This window comes from Amborella trichopoda, chromosome 9 (genome assembly GCF_054954075.1).
Source record: "Amborella trichopoda isolate Santa Cruz 75 chromosome 9, AtrichopodaSantaCruz75HAP2 v2.0, whole genome shotgun sequence".
In the NCBI taxonomy this organism is placed as follows: domain Eukaryota; kingdom Viridiplantae; phylum Streptophyta; class Magnoliopsida; order Amborellales; family Amborellaceae; genus Amborella; species Amborella trichopoda.
In genome coordinates, this window is record NC_142344.1 from 3,063,458 (window position 1) to 3,085,970 (window position 22,513).

Below are 22,513 nucleotides of genomic sequence, written 5' to 3' on the forward strand. Positions count from 1 at the left end.
TAGACTTTATAAAGAAAGTTAATTATACATTTACTTTTAATTTTAAGGAAGTTTATCAAATTGAACCTAAAATTGAAATATTTAACAATTTACCCATATTATTTTAATGAAATTCGAGTAAATTATAATTATCTGAATCAAATTTCAAGTACCACATCAAATGACTCATCAAAATGGGTTTCGAAATTTATCAAACCAAGATAAAACGTCAAATAGTTTAAATTTCAGGTGTATTCGATAAACATTTCTTGATTTAATTCAAAGTCTATTTCCCTCTTCACTCTCTCCAATTCAAAAAAAATTTGAAAAGCAAACCCAGCTTCAAAAACACTTCATTTTTATTTCTTCCTATGATCTCTCTATAAGTTTTTTTTTTTTTTTTGAAGAAGAAGAATAAACTCCCATAATAGAAAAAAATTTCTTTGATTCCCCCTCTTCAATTGTGTGTATATATTTATCCAATATGTTTTACCTATTATGGGATCTTTGTAAGTCTATATTTATTGGAATTCAAATTTGATATTCAAACTTCGAAAGATTATGTTAATAGTTGTCTTTGAGTAGATCAGCAGGAAGAGGTCTCTTACTCATGGCACCAACCATCCTACCATCAATAGAATAATCGGTAACATATCCTCTCGCCTTTAAGCCCCTTTGCGAAGCATGTGCGGAAAGGAATCGTTTTTTTTTTTTTTTTTCTTTTGTAAACCTGTCTTTGTTAGAAATACGAGGTACGACATGGGGAAGTACGGGATATTTTATCTTGACATTATGAATTGATTGATATTGGACTTTTGGAAGCCAAATACCCGGACCCCACCCACATATAATACAAGTGACTCCTAGTCTCAGTCAAATGATTTGAGTCACAATATCATAAATTAGTTTTCAACCATCAAATCTTGTTTATATAGTTCAAAGTTTTTTATTTTTAATTTTTACTATATAAATCATTTTAAAACAAAATTTGGAATATACATAGATCTAATAGGGACACACATGATAAAATCAATAATAAAATATTTTTGATGATGACCAATTACCATAATACTTCTGAAAATTTTAGAGGCATTTTGGTCATTTATTTTTATATAAAATATTTATTTTTTATTTTTTCAGGTTTGTTCTAATTTTGTGATTGGATGTCCAAAATTTTATTAAAAAATACTTTGTAGAAAAATAAAAATAAAAAAAACAGTATTTTGCATGATATTGGGGTATGAACCGTTGTAGTGATCCAACGGCTAAAAAGAAAGGTCCCATATAACTTAAATGTTGTTGGGTCACGTATAAACATTTCCCAAAAAAGGAAATACCGACCTCGTTAATGTGGTGCAGGACCAGCTAGGGAGAAACAAGGACATGGTAGTGGGTAGGTGGTATATTATATGCAAATACAATAGAGTTCCAAATTTTGTTTTCAATGAACTAGTACTGGTGGGAATGCAGAGTATTTATCGTAGTTACCACACCGACCGAACGATCTATCCAATCGGACCTTTGACTGTTACGTTGGCCAATGTGGTCTAAAGTAAAAATCGGCTAAAAATTGAATCAAAACTAATATTAATTTAAATTTATAAGGCCTTGTAGGAAAAAAAAGCTAAATATTTATCAGAAAAAATAAATAAAAGAGGCGATTTATTTTTAATACAAGATCACAATAACTCATCCATTAAATTTCAAGTCAGGTGGTTGTGAATGTATCATTGATTAGACTCAATCTTCAAAACAAAATTTTTTAAACTTTATGACACACCAAGCCATCCAATTTGACACATAATGGCTTGTGGCATTGTGACCTCCTTGTAACTATGATAATGATCTCATTGTATACAATTCCATATTTTTTCCGATAGGAAATTTTGGAATCCATTTGAAGACTCACCGGGCCATTATTTAAGTAAAAGAAAAAGATTTTGAATTATTTATTAAAAACATATATTGATAGATCATTTACTTTTAATACAAGAAGGTCATAACTCTTATCCTTTAAATTTAAAATTGGTTGTTTCAAGCATGTCATTGACTAAACATAATATTCAAAAGCAAAATTTATTGACTTTGTTATACCCCAACCTTCCAATTTGACATCTAATAACTAAAAGCAATTGAAAAGAAAGATAAATGGATAGTATACAATTCCTTATTTAATATTCAAATCTCTCGAGTGTATGTTCAATTTTAGGACATCATTTTATCAAGCTCACAAAGAGTGCATTTAATTTGATTTTATTTTGCTTTTCTCTAAGTTGGTTGTAAGGTTGGAGACAAGACATTCCGAAATTTCAGAGCTTAAACTATCTCCTGGTTGAGCATTGCCAAAGGGAGCAATGCCCACAGTATGCTCCTGCTGGAGCATGAAATCATTGAAGTTAACATTCAAGTATCGACTCTTTATATGTTGCAGATACCAATGTCAACTCTGAAGTAATGACGAAAATTCTATTACGCAACGCACCTTCCCCAAAAGGTTACTGTAAAGGCGAAAATTTTACTCTATGCACCCTCACCATAAGATGACGGCATCTTTTCACCAAACAACTTAACGTTTAAATATATACAAAATGAACAGTACTAAATAAAAAAAATCAACCCTGAAACCATTCAACTCTAGAACATAGTTTTCAATTTTTGTAATAGAAAATGGAAACAAAATTCACTAGATTACGATTTCCCTCAAAAGTTTATTTAATTTCCCAGATTGATTTATTTATCCTAGATTAAGCCCAATATCCTATTTCGGTACTACAAACATGAAACTCGCCAATACATTAAAATAATAAAATCTAATAATAATAAGATCCCTAAAAAGAGCATTATTCAGCCCACCATGAAAATGCTGACCAAAAACTCAAACCATATTTCTAAGTAACTGTTCTGAGTGATCCCATCCGTACGTTCCTCAGTGCTCATCAAACATGATAAAATAAACAAGCCAAAAATGCCGGACTGCCAAACACAAAAAAAAGTGAAGCAGAGGATAAATAAGCTCCAGGAGTTCCCCGGCACGGAATCACCCACTGGAAAACCTTCTCTCTCTCTCTCTCTGAGAATGTGTATCCTATTGCATGTTCCTTTCTGTACACAATGCTGTACATAAGCAGGTCCAGAACCATGTCTCACGTTATAGCTGCCAAGCCTATCACATCACCATCTACAACACCAGCGTTGACATTCGGGGCTGGGTTCCGCAGTTTGGCTGAGAAAATAATCATAAAATTACAGTCAGAATACATAAATACATCATAGAGAAGTTCTACATAGAAACATTAAAACAAGGTCAAAACAGTAGAAAAAAACATTGATCTCTTCATCATTTGAAGAAACGAACTCTGTACTGTCTAAGCAAAAATCATAGTGTAACTATGTTACACTGATAGATATATCTTTTGCTACTAAGTGGTACATATTATATCACAAATTGAATAAAATTGTGGCCCAGCTAAAGAGAAAAAGAAAATGCGAAGTGTGTAACTCAGTTCAACATGGCCTACTGCCATTCTTCTTCATTGTGCTCTTTTTAAAATGCATAAGAACAGTTAATATATTTCTCACTGAACCGTATCATACTAGAGTCCCATTGAGTCCAAACAGTAAACAAGCTCCTTTTGCCCAACAATCCAATGGAAAATAAATTATAATCCAATGGACTGAAAAACATTGTCCATCACGATCATCACTGTAAATGAAATAGCAGAGAGACTATTCGGTCATGTCCTGTTCTGGTGGGCCCCACCCTCTCCACATCACTGTATATTATTACATGGGCAGTAATGACCAGAAAATGAATGGTTTCCATAGTCCATTAAATTATGACATACTTTGAAATAATTGACCAAAAGACAAATTTTCGAACCTGAGTAACAGGTAGTAATAAGTTTGCAACAACTACTCAATACCTTTAATGCTTGACAACCCAACTTAAATGTTACCAGAACAGGTAGGGATGACAGAGCAAGCTTACGAGAAACATTTGTTATAACATTGATATTTTTCTGAGAACTGAGGGCTTTCAAATTGTTCCCAGCAGCTAATAGAAGCAAACTTTTCATATGTTGCCTTTGTTCTTTAGGACTGGAAGTTTTAGCAAGGGCGTCTTCAAAGGCAAGCAGATCATTTGATGTAATAGAGGGTAGAGATAGTAAAACCTGCAACAATCAATATCACATCTTGGCATTAGTTTCTGCTTCAAGTTGCCAATTTGCTATTATAGATTTAAGGCTGGTTAAATTCTATAAGACATAAATAACATTAAGAATTGTACTCTACAACCCATTAGTCAGTAAATAGAAAGGATAACTTTTTTAGATTTTATCAAAGCAAACCTGTTTGGGCCCAGGATTTCTGTCAGCTAGATGGACAAATATTTCACGACAAAGACTGACAAGCTCTCCACTATTGTTGACATTTGACTCCAATGTTAAGCCTTGAATCACAGCAGCAAACAAGTCTCTCGCAACAAACTCCCTGAGTTCCGCATTATTTGTTGAAAGAGCAGCTAGAATAACAGTGGCTCCACAAAACACAAGAACCTTGGAGACGGCTTCCCCATCTGGCCGTGAAAGGGTATCAATACTTATTTGTAGGGCAGGAACAGCCAAATCCTTGTGCTTCAAGGCAAAGCTGCAGTTCAATCAATGACAGATGATGATTTGTTTGAATAACTAGATAATCCAGACTTGTGGAATGTACCAGTCACAGTGAATCAGAAGTGTTCTGAGAACATGTGCACACACGCACAGGCCGACGCCAACATACAAACACACACACATACATGTACACACTTGGCCAAAAAGAATCAAAGCAACACACACACTATGAGTATAATATAAAACAACTTCGCCATTCTTCTGTTTAAGAAAGTGTAGATAGTCCAGTGGAGCACAGATATGGTACTCCAAAGTCAGTATCCATTCCACTACTGTTCATGATAGACAGAGGAGATTCACGTACTTAGGTGCATGTCCTGATGAGTCCCGCTATGATTAATCTCCGTTTTCCACCAACAGGAAGAGATAATAGACACCCTTTGGAGTACTCTATAGCATAGTCTTTTGGATGTGGTGTACAGTACAATTTTCCAAGAAATGTAGAGAGAAATATTCTATATCATACCCAAACAAAGAGTTCGAAACGATTGCATCTGCCTCATCTAGAGAAGACAACTCCATGCGGTTGGTGCTACCAGGTTGGTCAAGAGAAGGGAGCCCTTTATTGAGCGGTGGTGAAGCCAGCACCGAGAGCAAAACACATATTTCACGAGTCAGGTCTCGAAGCAGCTTCTCCTCCAACACCTCCAGCCTCAAATCCATTTCAGAATGATTTCTACAGATATCTGGAACCTTTGCTCTTCCTTCATGTACAAGGTTGGACCATGAACAGCAAAGAGCCTGCTGACAATGTCTAAATAGTGGTGGAAGAAGTTTTTCTAGCCATTCAGCCCATAAATCCACAGGGCATGATTTTATTAAAGGAATCAACGTTGAGTGTATGAGCTGGCGTATATGCCTGAACTCCATACATTCTATGTGCTCCATAAGTGCTATGGCAACAGATTGGCTCTCTAAGCATCTGAAAAAGTAATCCCCAATGCTTGCTGATAGGCCAATTACATTGTACCTATAATTAGGCACGTGTGATGAAGTCAGTTAAATAATGGGGTAAGAACTTTTGCTTAGATAGTACGATACAAGTATATCAAATTCTGCAAAAATTTACATAACAGAAAGGTCAAGGATAGATAACAGAGCCAGTTCCTGTGAACAGTCATGAAAATCAGACTGACAAAATATAGTACACAATTTCTATGACCTGATACCATAATTTGAAAACACTGAAAAATGAAACAAGAAATTACAGGAATCCAGTCAATTTACAGATGATAATGAAAATAAAATGAGACACTTCTATAGATGAAGTACCCCAGTTTACTAAGGTGCGAGCGATTTAAACACAATGCATATCAATTCCTCTTTTCTTTTAATACTTGTAAATTAGTTCCATGTGCATACTCGAAGCATGAATGGTGATTATACAACCCCATCACAGAAAACCTAATGCTCAATTAGGATGTCACAGAATTAGATTAATCAGCTACCAACATGCGGGCTTTCATTAACAACTGAGGCTGACAGCATTTTATTGCAGCCAAGTGACATGTCTAAGCCTCTATTCCAAGGAGAACTTTACAGAACTCATAAAACTAGAATGATCTCCAGAAAGTAGAATATAATCCAGCAGAGAAGGGACAATCCATATCCCATTAGATCCATCACCTCCATTGACGCAATGAACGGCAATGGAAAGAGAAAGACGCATCACTGGGTCATGTCTTGCTTGCTCTGGGGGGGATTCTACTTTCTCTCCATTAAGGTTCATTGTCTCAAGGGGAAGTGATCATCCAAGAGACAATAGTTTCTCCACAGCCCACTGGATTATAGAGGGAAATTTATCAAAATATCCATAAGAGGTGAACTATTCAAAATTTAACCCATTTGCAACTATTCCAAGTCATGATCATGTGGCCATTGATGGAAATTTTGAAATTATATCAAAGAATATGGGTAGAATGTTAAACAGTTCATCCCACATGGTATATGAATAAATTTTCCATACTAGTATACTTTTCCTTATTTCCATGGCCACAGATAAATTATCAAGTTTAATTATAACTATTAACTCAATGCTTACCCACTTTCTCTGATGCCTTTAAGCCAGGTTCTAATGTCACTTTCATTAGGTTCCAAAGTGTGTCCCGCCTTATTTGCATCACTTGGATTCTGAGCCCCATCAGACAAAGGTGGCACCTCCTTTGCAGATTTAGATAACACATCTCCAACAAGACTAACTTGCTCAGCTTGAGATATATTCATTGCACTCCTTAGTTGTCCCGGCAAACATTGAACAATGGATTGAGACCAGAGAGGGTGCACACAGCGAAGCAACTGCAGAGTGAACAAACCAAAACTTACCAAATCATAAACCATGGTTTCCATAGAACATGCTAAAAGTCCATTCTTCAATACTGAGTACTGTGTTCTTAGCTGACCAAAAAAGTCAAGCATATTCGAAAATACAGGAAGAAGCAATGAATCAGAAAATGATACACTTACCCTTAATAGTGGAGGCAACATCCATGATATATGAGGTGCAATTGGATGGACAGAGTTGGATTCAGAGCTTGTTGATGAATTATTTTGCTGAATCGGAGTGCTTCTTCTTGACCCTCCTTGTCCACTTCTTTTGAGGGCTCTCTCAAAGAATGCAACAGAATGATAAATTGACCACATGAGATCTGAATCTGAACATAGACGCACAATACCCATAGGGTCAGCCAAATATAAATTTTGCCAATCCAGCTGTGTCCATTGTTTGCTGAAGGGTTCGAGCAACCAGGCCAAAGCTTCTTGCTGCTGTTGACTCCTGTATTATAAAATGATGTGTGATGAAACCCTCTAATGTGTTTAAATTGTTTTTTTCTTTTTCTTTTTTTTTTTGGTTATTGGACAAGAAGCCAAGAAAAAACATTTAACTATTTTTTTCTTTCAACAAGGCAACTGAATTACCCAGCAGCAGAAGCTATGACAAGAAATGCTTCCCCCAAAAGATTATGCTCTCCACGATGTAGAGATCCCTCACCTTGGAGATAAGCCATGGTATCAGCAATACTCTACAAGAACAGCATTCTCATGAGCAAGGGCCTCTAACAAATAGAATTGCATCTCAAGAATAAACCAGTTTCAAAAATAATACTGCTTTTCTGTCCTTACTAGTTCTTTCAACAAACATATCCATCTAATATTTTGATGCTCAGGAGTAATGCATATGAAACCAGATAAACTCTACTCTAGAAACTGCACCAGGTGTCATCACAGAGAAGGGGCTAGTCCAGTCAAATATGGTTTGACTTCATTCCAGCTGGTTGAACTGATCAACCAAAAGAATTAAATAAAAAAAGGAAAAAAACGTCAGTTGGATGTCTAACCAGACTAAGCCTCTGGGTCCAGTCTGAACAATCAGGTTAGATAGCTGGTTTAACCATAGTTGACAGGTTCGGTAGCGGAATTGGATGCATGGGATCGCGTAAGGCTACAAGCTCCCTATGGTCAGGATCACTGTCCAAAACCCTGAATTTTAGGGATCTCGATCTCAACATGTTGGAGAGCTGGATCCCTACTATTTGGGATCACATGAGAAATTCTGTAGGTCCGTGACACATCAGGTAAAAAGATCCTTTTCTCTATGAAAAATATAGAAAACATAATCTTGCAACATAATAAGACTTGTATCCTCATAAAAGATCAATCTAGCATGAGTGTGATTTATATCAACGTAACCCTAAGGGATTGGGATCATGTTCCCCCCATAAGGGAGCAAGATCCACCCAAGGTCCAGATCTGGAGCATACGATCGCCACCGGGTTGGGAGATCCCAATAACTAAGGGTTCAACCCAACTTAACCGGGTTCAGGTTGATAATCTGTATTTTCAGAGTTTGAGGACCAATTCTGGTCCAAGCCAGTCAAACCAGCCACATTGGTCTGTTTTCTCAGGAACGCTGCTCAAACATGGATTCGGATTTTTTTATTTTCTTCTTTTTTGATGAAACATGTGTCTGGAGATTGGAGTCTTGGGAGCTGAAAATGGTCCCCAGCTGTCCCAAACCTTCAAGGAACCGAGCCAAACCAAGATTGGGCATGTTTAAGCTTGGTTTGAGCGGTTGGAAGACCATCTTAAGCTTAGTTTGAGCTGGCCTTGATTAAGAGAAGATAAGCTCGAGCTTAGCTTTGGTTAACCTGTTTACTTAAAGAAGCCTGTCAATGAGCCTAGCCAAGTCATAGACAAGGTAATCACAAGCCCATGTATAAAACATATGATATAATATTTATATGATATAATTACTATATTAGGGTGTGTATCCTCGTGGAGGTGGTGCTACATATTGTACATTACATATATAGCCTCGCTCTAGAGAGACCTTGACTGATCTTCTCGAGCATTGTCTCGGTATGATGATGCAGGGATAACCCTCCCTTAGTGATTGAGAAATGAGTGTCCTCATATCCCACCATGCTTCACGTAGGCGCCATCTCTGATGTGAGAAGGCGATCTTTGCCTTGTTGGCCCGCAACAAGGGGCACCTAGAGTGCGGCACTGGTGCAGGGTAAATAGCTTGTAAACTACGCTCTGTCATGCATAGAGCGAGCACTTCCGTCGTTTATTAAACCCACTCAAGCCAAGCCTGTCTTAGCCTGAGCTTGGTTCATTAACTAAACAAGCCTGCAGGCATGTCTTGGCTTGTCGAGATGAAAAATATTGCTCAAGCTTGGCTCATTAAAAGCCAAGCCAAGCTGCATCACAAGCTTATTGACACCCCTAGCAGTGAAGCCTTGTCTCACCTTGAACTTGGCCTGTTTACTAAACAAGCCTGCAGACTTGGCTTGTCTTGTTGAGCTGAAAGATATTGCTCCAGCTTTGGCAAGTTGGGCCCAACCAGCTCGGCTTGTTGACAGCCCTAGCAGTGAAGCATACATCCAAGCTACCAATAAAAGAGGGTTGTTCACTCACAATGATCCCAGAGCAATGTAGCAGAAGACCATGAAATTACCAGCCTATAACATCCCATTTCCAATGCTACAAATTCTCACCAGAAGATCTAAAACCTCCATTTCATCATTCTCAAATTCCTTCCCAGAGATAGGACACCAGATCAAGGACCCTCCTAACAGTCCTCAACAAAGAGTCCATTATCCCATTTCATCTATTCATGACATCATCATAATGTCAACAACAGACATCCAATGAACTAGATGACGCACCAAACAAGCAGGATCGTCCATTTTCTCAGTCCAAAAACCAGTTCAGTTTTAAACATTGGTTTGCTAAATAATTAGGAAGATTTGGAAAAATATCCACACGAAAGCAGATGTCATGGACATCAAAATTATGCTATAAATTGTCAAAAGAATAATACAACCTTCATAAGAGAAAGAAGGCTTTTGTCAGCGGCTTTGGCAATCCGAAGAAATGATGTGCAAACCTGCAATCTGGCTCGGCGAAAACCAGCCGTAGAAGGATCCTATCAGAAAAACATTTTTGTTCAGAACAGCATGAATACCTACATTTTCCAGTCCCACAGTATCATAGCTATGTCTTAGATTACAAATGGAAGTTAGGAAAGATAAAGTTACCTTTGAGGCAACTGGAAGTGTCATTATAAGTTCAAAAATCTTTTTAACAACCTCACCAGCAGCTTCAGGAAAGCACTTCAAATATGGGCCCAATGCATCTAAATGCCGACCAAGGATTTCCACATATGCAGGATCCGTCCATTTAAGAGAAATCAAATTACGAAGTAATTCTGCAGGAGATTAGACCTTCAGGATACCAAGCATTGAGGATGAAAAGGGGTAGAAGCACTAACAATAAAAAGAAAACTCACTAGACAACCTTCCATTATACTGTGCAACATGACTTGATCTTCAGGAGAACAACCAGTACCAGATTCAGTAGACCCATCAAAAATCCCACTGACAACCGTTTCAAGAGCCAGTTGGGTGCCTTCCATTTCATTCAAGTCCTGCAAATTACACAAGTACCACATTGCAGACAAGCTTGATAAGATAAGCCAAACATGAACGCAATACTCATCCCCTTCTTCTATTTAAGAATTTAAGTTCAACACAAACCCTAAAATTCAACGAAGAGTCCAGGCTCAATTTATAAGATCATGATTGTCAGTTACACTAGTAGAACATCGACTAGGCCCACCTGAGAAGGTAGTGATGTGAGTGAATAACTCTTGAATACTAAGCCAATCCTCTCAGAGATCTTTACAGCTGCAACTACCGGCTTGTAAGAAGCAAGTATCCTAACAAGCTCCAACTGCATGTAACATTAAAATCTCAGAAGCAAAATACAGAAATGGTAAAGAGATACATAGATTAGTTACCAAATGAGGCATATGGAGTGCTACCATACAACGTTGAATCATAAAATGACCATCAATATTCACTTAGAGCTGATATATCAATATAAGATACACAAAATGAATAATGCAGCTTGAGGTAAGAGGTTAAATGAATAAAAGTTGTGCAAAAGAAGTGAACTAAGTGAAATGAAAAATATCAAACAATTAAAATTTCAGAATAATTTATGGAAGATTGAAAACATTCCGCTGAATCATACTCCATACTCCTTTATCAGTATGTGAATTGACATACTGCAGAGTACAGAAGACTAGAAAAGGATTATTAACTATACATTAGAGGTATCGACAAGTCACACAATACCATAGCATGTATGTCGAGAGAGGGAGAGTGAGAGTGAGGAAAAGGGTAGAAAGATACTAGTATAAGACCGACTATATGCGCTGTATGTATTCAAACGAATACAAACCATAAAAGATGACATGCCTCATGGATACACCAAATTGCAGTTCACTCAAAGACTGAACTAGAGCTTTGGAAAGACTAAACTACAAATATTTGTGTTTCCATTCCCAAAAAGGAAGTGTTCTGGTAAGCTCAGTCTAGGGGACATGTTCCACCTACTAAGTTTGTGAAATTCAGCTATCATTCAGAGGCTTTACTGTAAAATTGGTTATTAGTACTGAGAAATATGAAATATACGTGTTCAATGTAGACATACAATTCTAGAACGATATCTGCTGAATGATTCCTTGCTTTCAAACTCATGATCCCATAACTCCAATACCCCTCCTGAAGTAGTTGCAGGAACATTTTTCTTAAGCAACCGCTGGAATGATACATCCAAAATAGCACTACAACAATCATCACCAATAGAAATTAAAGGCCCTTTATTTTCCTTGTCAGAATGTCCAAAAGAAGAGCCTGCACTATCTCCAGATATTTGAACAGAAGCCTTAGGCTTAGACACTGATTCCCTAACGAACCCCTAGCAGAACAAAACAACAAAAAATGCATCAGAAGAAGTACTATATCTTTACAGGAAACATGTTCATCACCACAAAGGACTAAAAAATACATCAACAAACTTTTGGAGCCTGTCCTACCAACCAAAAGAGCAATGAATGGCAATGAAGCGCCAGCTTGAAGTGTCGAAAATATCCCAACATCTGAACAAACAAACAAGATAAAAAATTCATGTTATATTTAGGACACTTCCTGACAATGTACCAATTAAAAAAATTTTAAAAATACCACAAGAGCACAAAATGTTTTAAGAATAGCAGCAAATCAAGCACTGTGGTCGTAACAATGAACACTCAGGGTAGTTTGATGCTCCATAACATCGCATTTACAAAAAAAAAGATTGAAATCTCCACAACAGTTTGATCACAAGATTCATAACTATGTACTAAGTGTGTCCTTGCAGAACTGCCGTGCCAAGAATCCTATCAACATCATTATATCAAGGATTTTAACTACGATCTTATGTTACCCGACTGTTCTATTTGGTTTATGCACCCCTGCCAGACACATATGGAAACGCATATAGAGACAGACTCTTCTGGATTCTTTTTGTTTACTAAATATTGATGACATCATTTAAGAAACTTGATATTCTTTTTTCTTTTCACTCAAACACATATGAACTTCAAAATTGTCCATGGACAAAGGTATAATTGATTTTTTTTTTCCATTAATTGTTTTTTTAATAAAGATTGGCATTTGTTTACTATCAAAGCAATTTACAATTTGCATATGGCTGTACATGTGGAAATCAGCAATGCTCAAAAAGGAAAGGACTAATGTTGGAATATTAATGGAATAAAAAATGTGCCAGTTAGGACTAAGATCTATTTACTATAAAACTATTGCGAGCAGTCCCTTCTCTTGCAAGGGCATCAGCTACCTCTGCCTCACGCATTGATTGCTTGTAAGAGACCTGTATGATGTTGGAAATCGCAAAAATTTGGTCTTACAGTTGCTCCAGGTACCATGGACATGGGATCTGCCTTGAAGCCCATATGACACAACTTTCACAGAATCCCCTGCCACTTTGAGAGAAGGATCCCAACTGGTATTGAACAGTTTGATGCCCTATTACAGTGCCACTGATCATGACTATGGAATACTAGCAAAGCATTGTTAGATTTGTTGTCTCTTTCATGATATAGTCGTGTCACCTAATCCTCTTCTTCATGGCATAAGGATAACGACTCCTGCAGCTGTGACTGACACCGACATACATAATACTTATGTCCATGCAACATGGCGTGATCTATTTTACCTGTATTTCCAACAGATCCCTTACTTCTCATACCCAGCTACCCCCTTTCCACAACAACCAATAGCAAACACACAATCCCTGCAACAATTTCTGCATTAAAATTCAAAATAAATACTTCTGTACTTAGGTGATTCCCTTCGGCAAACCCAGCAATGGGAAACAATGCCAACAGTGTATCATGATCTATGCTATCTAGTAGACAACTGTTGAAGGACCCAACCCTTCCTCCAAAGAAATCCCTCAGTCATCCAATACAGCAATCCTCAATAGTTCCTAGATCCACCAATTCTCATCTTCCCTAAATTCCACCGATCGTTTGTACCCCTAAAGAATCATGATTAAAATTCCAGATACAGCTGTAACAATCATCTCGTTACACACCACAAATTCAAGGATATGACTTAAATCTCGCTAGCTTCAGCGTCACTGCTCCCAATTACATTATCTCATTTCCCATCCCCTTCAATGAAGACCTTCCCACCTCTACCTCCACATGCTATACAAAGAAAGTACCTTCCCACCTCTACCTCCACATGCTATACAAAGAAAGTTCTTTCTTTACGAGCAATTTGTATTGATTGTCAAGGAAGAATGGGACAGCACATTCTAACCTACATGCCATCATCTTTCTTTTTGGAAGCGAACTTGTATGCATCATTAAACCAAGTATTTTGATGAAAAGTTGGAAACTAAGACCAAAGTAGTGCAACAGTGACTAAACACCAGATAGAAACAACTGATATATTTCCTAGTAAGGGTATTATAGTGTAGAATGTGAAAACAAAGTAAAGGAAGACCAAGTTTCCTCCACCAGAAGGACAATGAAGGTGTATTCAGATATTTCATATTCGAGTCTTGCAAATTTGTATATGTATACTTGATTAACATATTATCAATGATGACAGCCAATAATTGTATGGCTTGGATCAATATATAAAATATACTATTCAATGCATTCTCATACCTGTTCAAGGTAAAGAGAAAGAACAGAGCTATCTCCAGCAATGCAGTACAAGTTATTGCATCCTATTGAAGACATACTTTCACAGATGCATTCCGCAAACTCAAATTCATTTTCGTCAATACTACAAGGTTGTGAGTCCGATCGGCATAAGAAATCTTTAGATGCACTCATCAGTAGCTGATAGATATTCCTCATGGGAAACTCGAATTCAGAAGCTGATGCATCAGGAGGTTTTTTCCTGCATGTTACAAATTGGGAGGGGACTGGAATCAGGCAAAAGAACATTAGCTTTTACAACTAAAAAAAGAAAACATTCTACCACATGAAATCGTCAATTTTTGTTCCAATGTATATCTAGTACAAATATAACATCTCGTCGTAACCTTTTAATCATACCTGGGAGAAACAATCTTGAAGAATTCACATGCATGAAGACGAAACTCAACAGAAGAGAGCAGGAAACCACATCTGCAATAGTTAAAAGTCAGCTTTGTGTAAGGGAAGGTATCATAAATGGACAAGTGCTAACATAAGAGAGATGATAGAGGTGGATTCTTACGCATTGATCAGACCCGATTTCGCAAGATCACATACAGGAGCCCATTCTGCATAAGCATTGACAGCATTAAGAGCAGCTGTCACTGCGGCAGCATGCATCCTTGCCACATCCAATTGCCCTCTTTGCACTTCACTCACAGCAGCCCCAAAATGTTTCTCAAGTAACTGTGCCATATAAAAAATACTTGCTCAATTATTCAAAACTACAGCTGTATCACCATATCAAGCAGAATGACTTACACTGTATAGCAAAGGTAAAATGTCTGATAGAGATTGCGACAGCCCACGCAGCAAAAGTCTACGTCGATCCGCTGATTGATACACCAAAGAAAAGCCATAAGTTGCAGGCTCTAGATCACTTGCAAATTTCCTCTTTTTTTCTTATCAGGCATTTTTCAATATTTAGTGATTCACAATCCCCACACGGAAAAGAGAACAGAAAATACAATCCCAAATGATAGAACTGATCAAGCTTTAAATAACCTTCTAAATCTTCATTATGAACAGTGATGTCCTCTGGAAGCCATCTCAGCAACATGGCAATTAGTTCTGCCTGGAATCGTTATGAATCATCTCTTAATCCCTCCTGGTATGGGCTACAGTGAACAATAAAAATTAAGTTGAATAGCTGGGATGAAAGTATACCTCTATGGGACCTTTATTACATGTACCAAGCAATGAAGGTAGCAATTCTTGCCATAAGCTAAAATCCTCTCTCCTAACTACCTGTCATAAGGAATAAATCTTAGCAGTATAATAAATATACAAACCAAGTCATAGCATCACAAAAAAAAATCGTGAAGAACCTCAGAGAGGCCTCAAAGCAACATTCATAGAAGCCAAACTAAAAAAGTGAAATTTTAGAATACTTTAGAAGCTCAAGAGTTCCTGTAAAACCTCAGCAATGAGAGCTGCCGTTTGACTTTTCAGTGCCCATTGTTCCTGCGGACTTGCCATCTCTGAAATTAGATTGACTGTTAGGCTGGCAAAATTCCTCCTTTCATCAGTTGTGAGCTCCTCCCATCGCAGTCGCACCAAATGCTGCAGTTAAAAAGACAAACACTCCATCTATTGTTAAAATCTTAATGCTAATGATACTATGTGAAATGTTGACCCAAATAGTGGAACTGGGAATAATACACTTTTGGCACGAGTTTATTGTCAAGAAGTTCTAGGAAATCATTGATTATGAACAAGAGGCGGATACTAATCACTGAGTATCATCCTATTTTCCATGATTAATAAGCACCTTAAGATTCCGTTTCGACATTTCTCAGCTGCTGATTCTTTGTCACTCATAATTATAACTCATACTCTTTCTTCTTGTAAGAAATTCTTTTGGTTATTGAGCAAGAAAAACAGAGGTTTATATTAATACCGCATAGATGCTATTTGTTAACAATAAAAATGAGTATGAAGGCAAGTCCTGGAAAGAAAAGGAGGGCTGATTCAGCCACTCACAATTCTAATAATCCACCCATTGTTTCAGATTCTGCCACCCATTTTTGGGTGGCAGAACACACTGGGGGACCAGTTTGACCACCCATAGTACTGAGTGAATTATTGAAGTATTGAGTAGCCAAGTGAGCCACCAAAATAGGACTATGAGTTATAGAACAATGGGGTTCAATTTCAATGAGGCTTCTAAAGTTGCTGACAAGTTTCTCATAGGAGCATGATATTGAATTTGACTAAACATTTTGAATATTATGGATAAGGTAATAACGTTAAATACAAAAGAGATCGTGGATAAGCCAATGACAGAAGGAATCTAGGTCTCTTTCAAAAAATGAAGATATCTAGATGCATGAATGATGCCTCATGCATTGTTGGAACCACATGAAATCAGTCATCAGTTTGATTGCAACACCTTGTAATTACTTTTATACTTAGGAAAGCTTTGGTGAGGGCTAAACTAGGCAGATATGGTGCTGTTAACATAATGCATGTTTGCATTTTCTTCACGTCTAATCATATTGCTAGAATTAGGTAGCCATCAACTACCGAGACATGGGTCATATTTCCTTTTCTTTTCTTTTCTTTTTTTTTTCAGTTTTTCACAAATGTTAGATGAGATATCATCTAACGATCCCCTGGACTGACCTTAATTGGACTTTTCAATGTTATATTTACTAAATAATGATATTATAAAAAAAATAGAAGGAAACTTTAGAGCTTGGTAGATGCTAAGAAACAATAATAGCATAATCAGTATTTTGAAAACTACTTTTCCATGAAAGTTGATGCACATAATCCTGAAGTAGATTAACAACTCACTCATCCTAATCATAGCAATTAATAGAATATTCAAAGGGAATTCTAAGTTATAGAAGGCCTCATCATTACCTCTAGAATTAAAGTTTTTTACCAGAACTTCTTAGCCATTGAATTCAGCACCCAAAATATTCCAAGCTAGCAAAATTCAGAAATGTACTGCAATGAAACAAAATTTCTCATAGACATGTACCTGTAGCATTTTAAATCCATGCAAGCGTATCTCAGAAACCCACTCCTTTCTCACCAAATTGAAGGATGTGCTTGCTAAATTGCGAACATCTCCAGCTTTCATCTGTGCAATTTCATAAGTAGCCATTACATTGATAGAAACCGTGGTGCTGGATAATGGAATTGTGGACCATTCTATGATGAATGTCATATACAGATAATTGGTGAACACATATGGGGATGTAATATGGATACATATCAAGACTGATATATTTGTTCAGACTTACATATCAATTATTTGAAGACAAAAACTATGCTGGAGGCAGCTCAGCACTGCTTCCATCGTGAATAACCATCAACATGACAGGCAATTCCATACCCATCAAACAACACCACCACTTCCTTACCCACTCTATACTAAACCCCAAAGGATTACCTAGCAAGACCAGCTACTATACCAGTCCCACCAAGTCCGACTGCACTGTACAAAGCCAAAACACCTTCCCAAAATCCAAGGTACATATGCCAAACAACTTTTGAACCCGACATACGCATAACACATCCCCTGCCATCACATCACCCATCAAACAGAACCATAAATGTTCACCAAAAACACCCTCCTTTTACTCCTAACCATCTATCAAAACTTTATCCTACCACCGTATCCTTGCCTCATAGTAAACCCAGAGGGTACCCCAAACCTAAACCCTCACATGTAGTACAGAACACCTGCTCCCCATCCCCCCTATAATACACAGATCAACCAAAATCCTCACTACATTCGGAGCATGTAATCATTGGTTAATAAAGCCATAATCATAGGAAGAGATCATCCAAATGTGTCCATGCTGTATCCATGTCTAGCCGTGTCGGACATGGCATCAAGAGCAGACCCTCAGGTGAACAATCCATGCAACATAGCTGGAAACAAAGCCAACCCCCAGATAACCCATATCCAGATACACAAAAATCTCCTCAAAGAGCTCAGTATGGCTGGAGATACCTTCTGATGAAGACAACTCCTTGAAGTTACTGTAAAACTTGAAAAAGATAAGGCTACAGGTCCTAATGGTTTACCCATTGCAACCTTCCAACTTTTTTAGTAACATGATCAGTAAAGTTAAGGAGAACATAGCTAAGATCCATGAAATGCGCATCATTAATAAAGGCTCGAACTCAACTTTCACTGTAGACGAACTACTCCAAGACTTCAGGCCCATAAGCATGTTGAAATGTTGAACAGTGGCAACAAAATCCTTGCACAAGCTATTGTCAACTACTCAGCCAAATGATATCCTGTCAAAGACTGCCTTCATTAAAAGGTCTTCAAATCCTAAATGGAGAACTAGCAACTCATGAACATACGGACACAAGATATCACTACTTAGAAGAACCAAGGATCATCTACAAATTGGAACTACATAAGACTTATGATCGCTTTAATTGGGAGGTCCATAAACAAGAAGCACACCTGACTGAATTCCCTGCAAAAAGGCAATCAGGGATGCTTGGACGTAACTCCGAAGCCCATTTTCCAATCCTCATAAATGGCACTCCAAAAGGCTACTTCCCCTCTACTAGGGGACTCCAACAGGGTTATCTGCTGTCTCATTCTTGTTTTTCATTATTGTAAACCTCTTTTGCAGATCTATTTAACGCCTCTATCAACATGGCATGCCAGAACGTTTTGCTACTCCACATTCTGTCATTTCTCACCTCTCATGTGCTGATGCACCCCTTTTTGTAGTGCCATCCTACAACAGATTGACAACCCTTAGTTGTTCCTAGGTGTTTCAATTTGTGCATAGGACTAAGCATGAAATATTTATAATGAAACTCCCACCCATTGTGATTGGTGTGGGCTTTCGTACATAATGAAATTCCTAGGCATTTACAAACTCTAGTTGTTCCTAGGGTACACATGGCTGAATTGACGAAATTATCTCAAAGTCTCGGGTTCCCCAGTTGCCCAACATGTACCTGGGATTGCCATTATGTATAGGAAAGCCACACAAATACAATGGGTGGGATAGAGGATAAATTTGAATGGCGCTTCGCCTCTTGGAATGGTCGTTTTCTCTCATTGAGAGGCAGAATTAACCTAATCAAATGTTTGAAACTACTCTATCTAATAGACGAGTATATCAATTTTTGATCCGCAACACACCCTGAGGACAGTTTTTTGTTTTTAATAATATGCCCTGAGGCCTGTTTGTAAGATCAAAAAAATGATCCAAGAGTTTTGGGACCAGGTTAGAAGACAACCACAAATTTCACTTGGTCAAATTGGACAAACTCAGCTGCCAAAAGAAGTCTGGATGTCTTGGCATTAATAAATTAATAGAAGTGACACTTCAGTCTATTGGGAAAATGGTTGTAGCACTTTCCTAATCACTTTTGGCAACAAGTCATCTAAAAAAATGACACAATGGCCTGGTTTCCTGGGGGTTCGACTGCGACAAGCGAACAGAGATTTTTCTCGAGGGAGTAGACAGGAATTTCCTCAGTGCACCAAGAATTTAGCAAACATATCTGCTTTGAGGAAAGGGACAAAGATAGGTTTTGGAAGTATACGATAGGTTCATGTACTATGGAATCAGCTCTCCCAATTTATTCAAACCAGCCACTTATCCCAGAGTGCAAATAATGAGAGTTGTCGGATCAACTGGGTAGGCAGCCAATGCTGACACCCCATTTTCTACTGAAATCTTCGAAATGAAGAGATTTTCAAGATGCTCAACCTTCTCAAGTTGCTCAATCGTTTCTTCGTCCCCAGTGGTATGGACAAACTAATCTGGTGCCCCAGCCCAAACGGGTATGTTCTTCGTTTCTTCCTTCTATGAATTCCTGTGAATCACATAACTCTTCCCATATGCAACCTGCCAAGCATTGCTCATTCTTGAACCACTAAAATTATGGTCATTCAACTGACTGGCCATCTTCAAAAAGGCTTTGACCCTAACCATGTCAAAAACAGGGGAATACCCCTTCAAACCAATGTAGCATGCGCTTGGAAGAAGAGGACACTATAGATCATATTCTCCTACACTGAAAATATGGAACTAACATGTAGTTTTTCTTCCTTACCCTGTTCAACATAACATAGTCCCACCCCATTTCCTCCACAACCTATTTATATCATGGATGATAGTTCATTTTCCAAACATTGAGAGGTTACTTTGACACATCACCAGTATTTGCAGCATTTGGATGCAGCATAATCAATGAACATTGCAAGGGGTCGAGGACCAGCTAGCAGCATTTATAGATCATACCATGTCCCTAGCCATCAGGGACCATGACTTGCAAAAAATTTCAAGAGTTCTCATCAACCATACTACGAAGCAAGTGGAAAAATTTCATCTGAACTGCTCTACATAAACCACTCGATATGGACACCTGGGTAAATTTTGATGGGAGCTCGAAATGGAACCCAGGTAAATCATCCTGGACAAGTCCTTCTATCCAATTTTGGCCCTGCAGGGCACAGAGATTCATCACAAGCAGAAAGCTTTTTCAGTGAACCTGAAAATTTTTGACCGAGTTTGGCATGACAACATTGTGATCGAGGGATTTTCTGGGAACATAATCACAAGTGCCACCAACAGGAACTCCTGTCCATGGAGATTTTGTTAAGCGTTTGACAAGATTCTAGACATTTGCCATATGATCTACATCGACTTCCTGCATAACAAGTGAGAACATATGCACTAGCCGAAGACCTTGCAAAAGAAGGGGCTTCGCAACCCTCGCTCCCGATCACCAAACATAGTAACCCTTTTTCTATCATCATCCCCTTTTACTCTTCAAATTCAACACATGACTTAACACAACATTGTATCGAGTAAATATGCACTTCTCATTTTCGGCAGCCAGTGAGGCAAAAGTAAAGAAGTGTACATTTTGAAAATTTAATGAAAGTAATTATTGAAAAAGGGAACAACATATATCGCAACAGAGAGTTTGCGAATTGTCAAAGCCAGTGATCATTATAATGCAGTGATATACAAACTATCATGCAGTACATTTCATAACTAAGAAAATCTCCCCAGAAGATACATGGAATAGTTTGAAATTGTGAAGTCAGCTCCTAGCATCAAGGTCAAAGACCCTGTAAATGTTATTCTAGAGAGAGAGTGTATGCCACAAACAAATAAATGAATGAAAAAGACAACTGAGATTCAACACATTTGTGATAGCTCCTGCTACTGCAAAAGGACGAAGAAGAAGAATAAGAAAATGAATTAATAATAAAAAGAACCTAATGTCTCAGCATATCGAGTAACAGAAAATAACTGTTTCACTGCAATGCGCACAACAAACACAGGCCCTTTCGAGTATCATTTGATTATCAACGTCCAAAATTATCAAAAAACATCAGAATAAATTCAACTACCGCATTTGTATTCAACTATCGCATTTCCCCCTTACATTGGATTACCGCAATCAAAGGAAAAACACTAGTTGCAGAATCGATCTTCTCATTGAACAAGATTTTCAAAACATATTCAAACACTGATATTGCAGTAAAATCCCATAAAGAATCCATGGAATCAAAACTCACAGATTCTAAATAAGAAACCGCAGCCCTTCTTGTTTCGTCATTTGAGTTCAAATCCAGTGCTGCAAAAACAGCTCGAGCCACATTACTGGCATCGTTAGCTTCTTCCATTGCCAACAAGCCCGTTTCAAAAACCCTAAAATACCAAAAGCTCAGGGTTTATCAGATTGGACGGAAAGAGATTATGAGCTTTTGCAACTCTGTTTCCCATTGAAAACTAAAAGAAGAGAGCACACATTTCTGCTTTGCGCTCTCTAATTTTGGAAGCTTTTCGAAAGAGAGAGAGAGAGAGGAGAGAGAAAGAGAGAGGCTTTTTTAGAGAGAGAGGGAGAGAGTTTTCTATTTTTGAAGAACCGCCTCTTCATAGACACAAAAAGCAGCCAACAGCACGCTGGTACATGGAAAATTTCCAATACACCCTTAAGGAAAAAACTTGTATAGAGCCGAGTCTCTAAACAATCAATTAGAGTGCACCTCAAAAAATTTAGTAGAATGTGTGTTTTTGATGTTCAACTACCTTCAAATTTATCATCTCGACATCAAGATACATGAACATGAGAAAAAAAATGAATTTTAAGTTTTTCAAATAATATATCTTATAATGTATTTTTTTATTGTCAATTTTTAAGTTTTTTAAGTTTTTTTAAATCTGCTCTAACTGCACTATTTTTAAGCTTTTAATTTTATAATTAAAAATAAAAATATATTTTAAGGCTATCATAAAGATTTTTAATTTAAAACTATACTTTTTTACACTATTTAAAGGTA

General features: G+C 37.5%; 1 protein-coding gene across 9 annotated transcripts; it reads right to left on the reverse strand.

The window, feature by feature from the left end:
• Window positions 1-2,840: 2,840 nt before the first annotated feature.
• On the reverse strand, window positions 2,841-22,145 carry LOC18437700 (ARM repeat superfamily protein). Of its 9 annotated transcripts, none has more exons than XR_016041032.1 (22): window positions 21,749-22,145; window positions 17,207-17,308; window positions 15,637-15,780; window positions 15,385-15,465; window positions 15,223-15,292; window positions 14,980-15,050; window positions 14,741-14,904; window positions 14,578-14,649; window positions 14,182-14,419; window positions 12,037-12,099; window positions 11,652-11,918; window positions 10,773-10,886; window positions 10,452-10,581; window positions 10,193-10,362; window positions 9,979-10,048; window positions 7,569-7,672; window positions 7,116-7,425; window positions 6,698-6,947; window positions 5,119-5,622; window positions 4,329-4,626; window positions 3,968-4,151; window positions 2,841-3,202 (listed from the first exon to the last, which is right to left on the reverse strand). XR_016041032.1 is itself a non-coding variant. In XM_020669317.2 (22 exons), exons 1-22 carry the CDS (start codon window positions 21,854-21,856, stop codon window positions 3,123-3,125), a joined length of 3,630 nt encoding a protein of 1,209 aa, XP_020524976.1. In that variant the 5' UTR covers window positions 21,857-22,145; the 3' UTR covers window positions 2,841-3,122. The 9 variants fall into 9 exon arrangements, 4 of the variants coding, with proteins under 4 accessions (XP_020524976.1, XP_020524977.1, XP_088703264.1 ...); XR_016041031.1 differs by having other exon boundaries at window positions 6,694-6,947; XR_016041030.1 differs by having other exon boundaries at window positions 9,979-10,080.
• Between the last annotated feature and the right edge of the window lie 368 nt (window positions 22,146-22,513).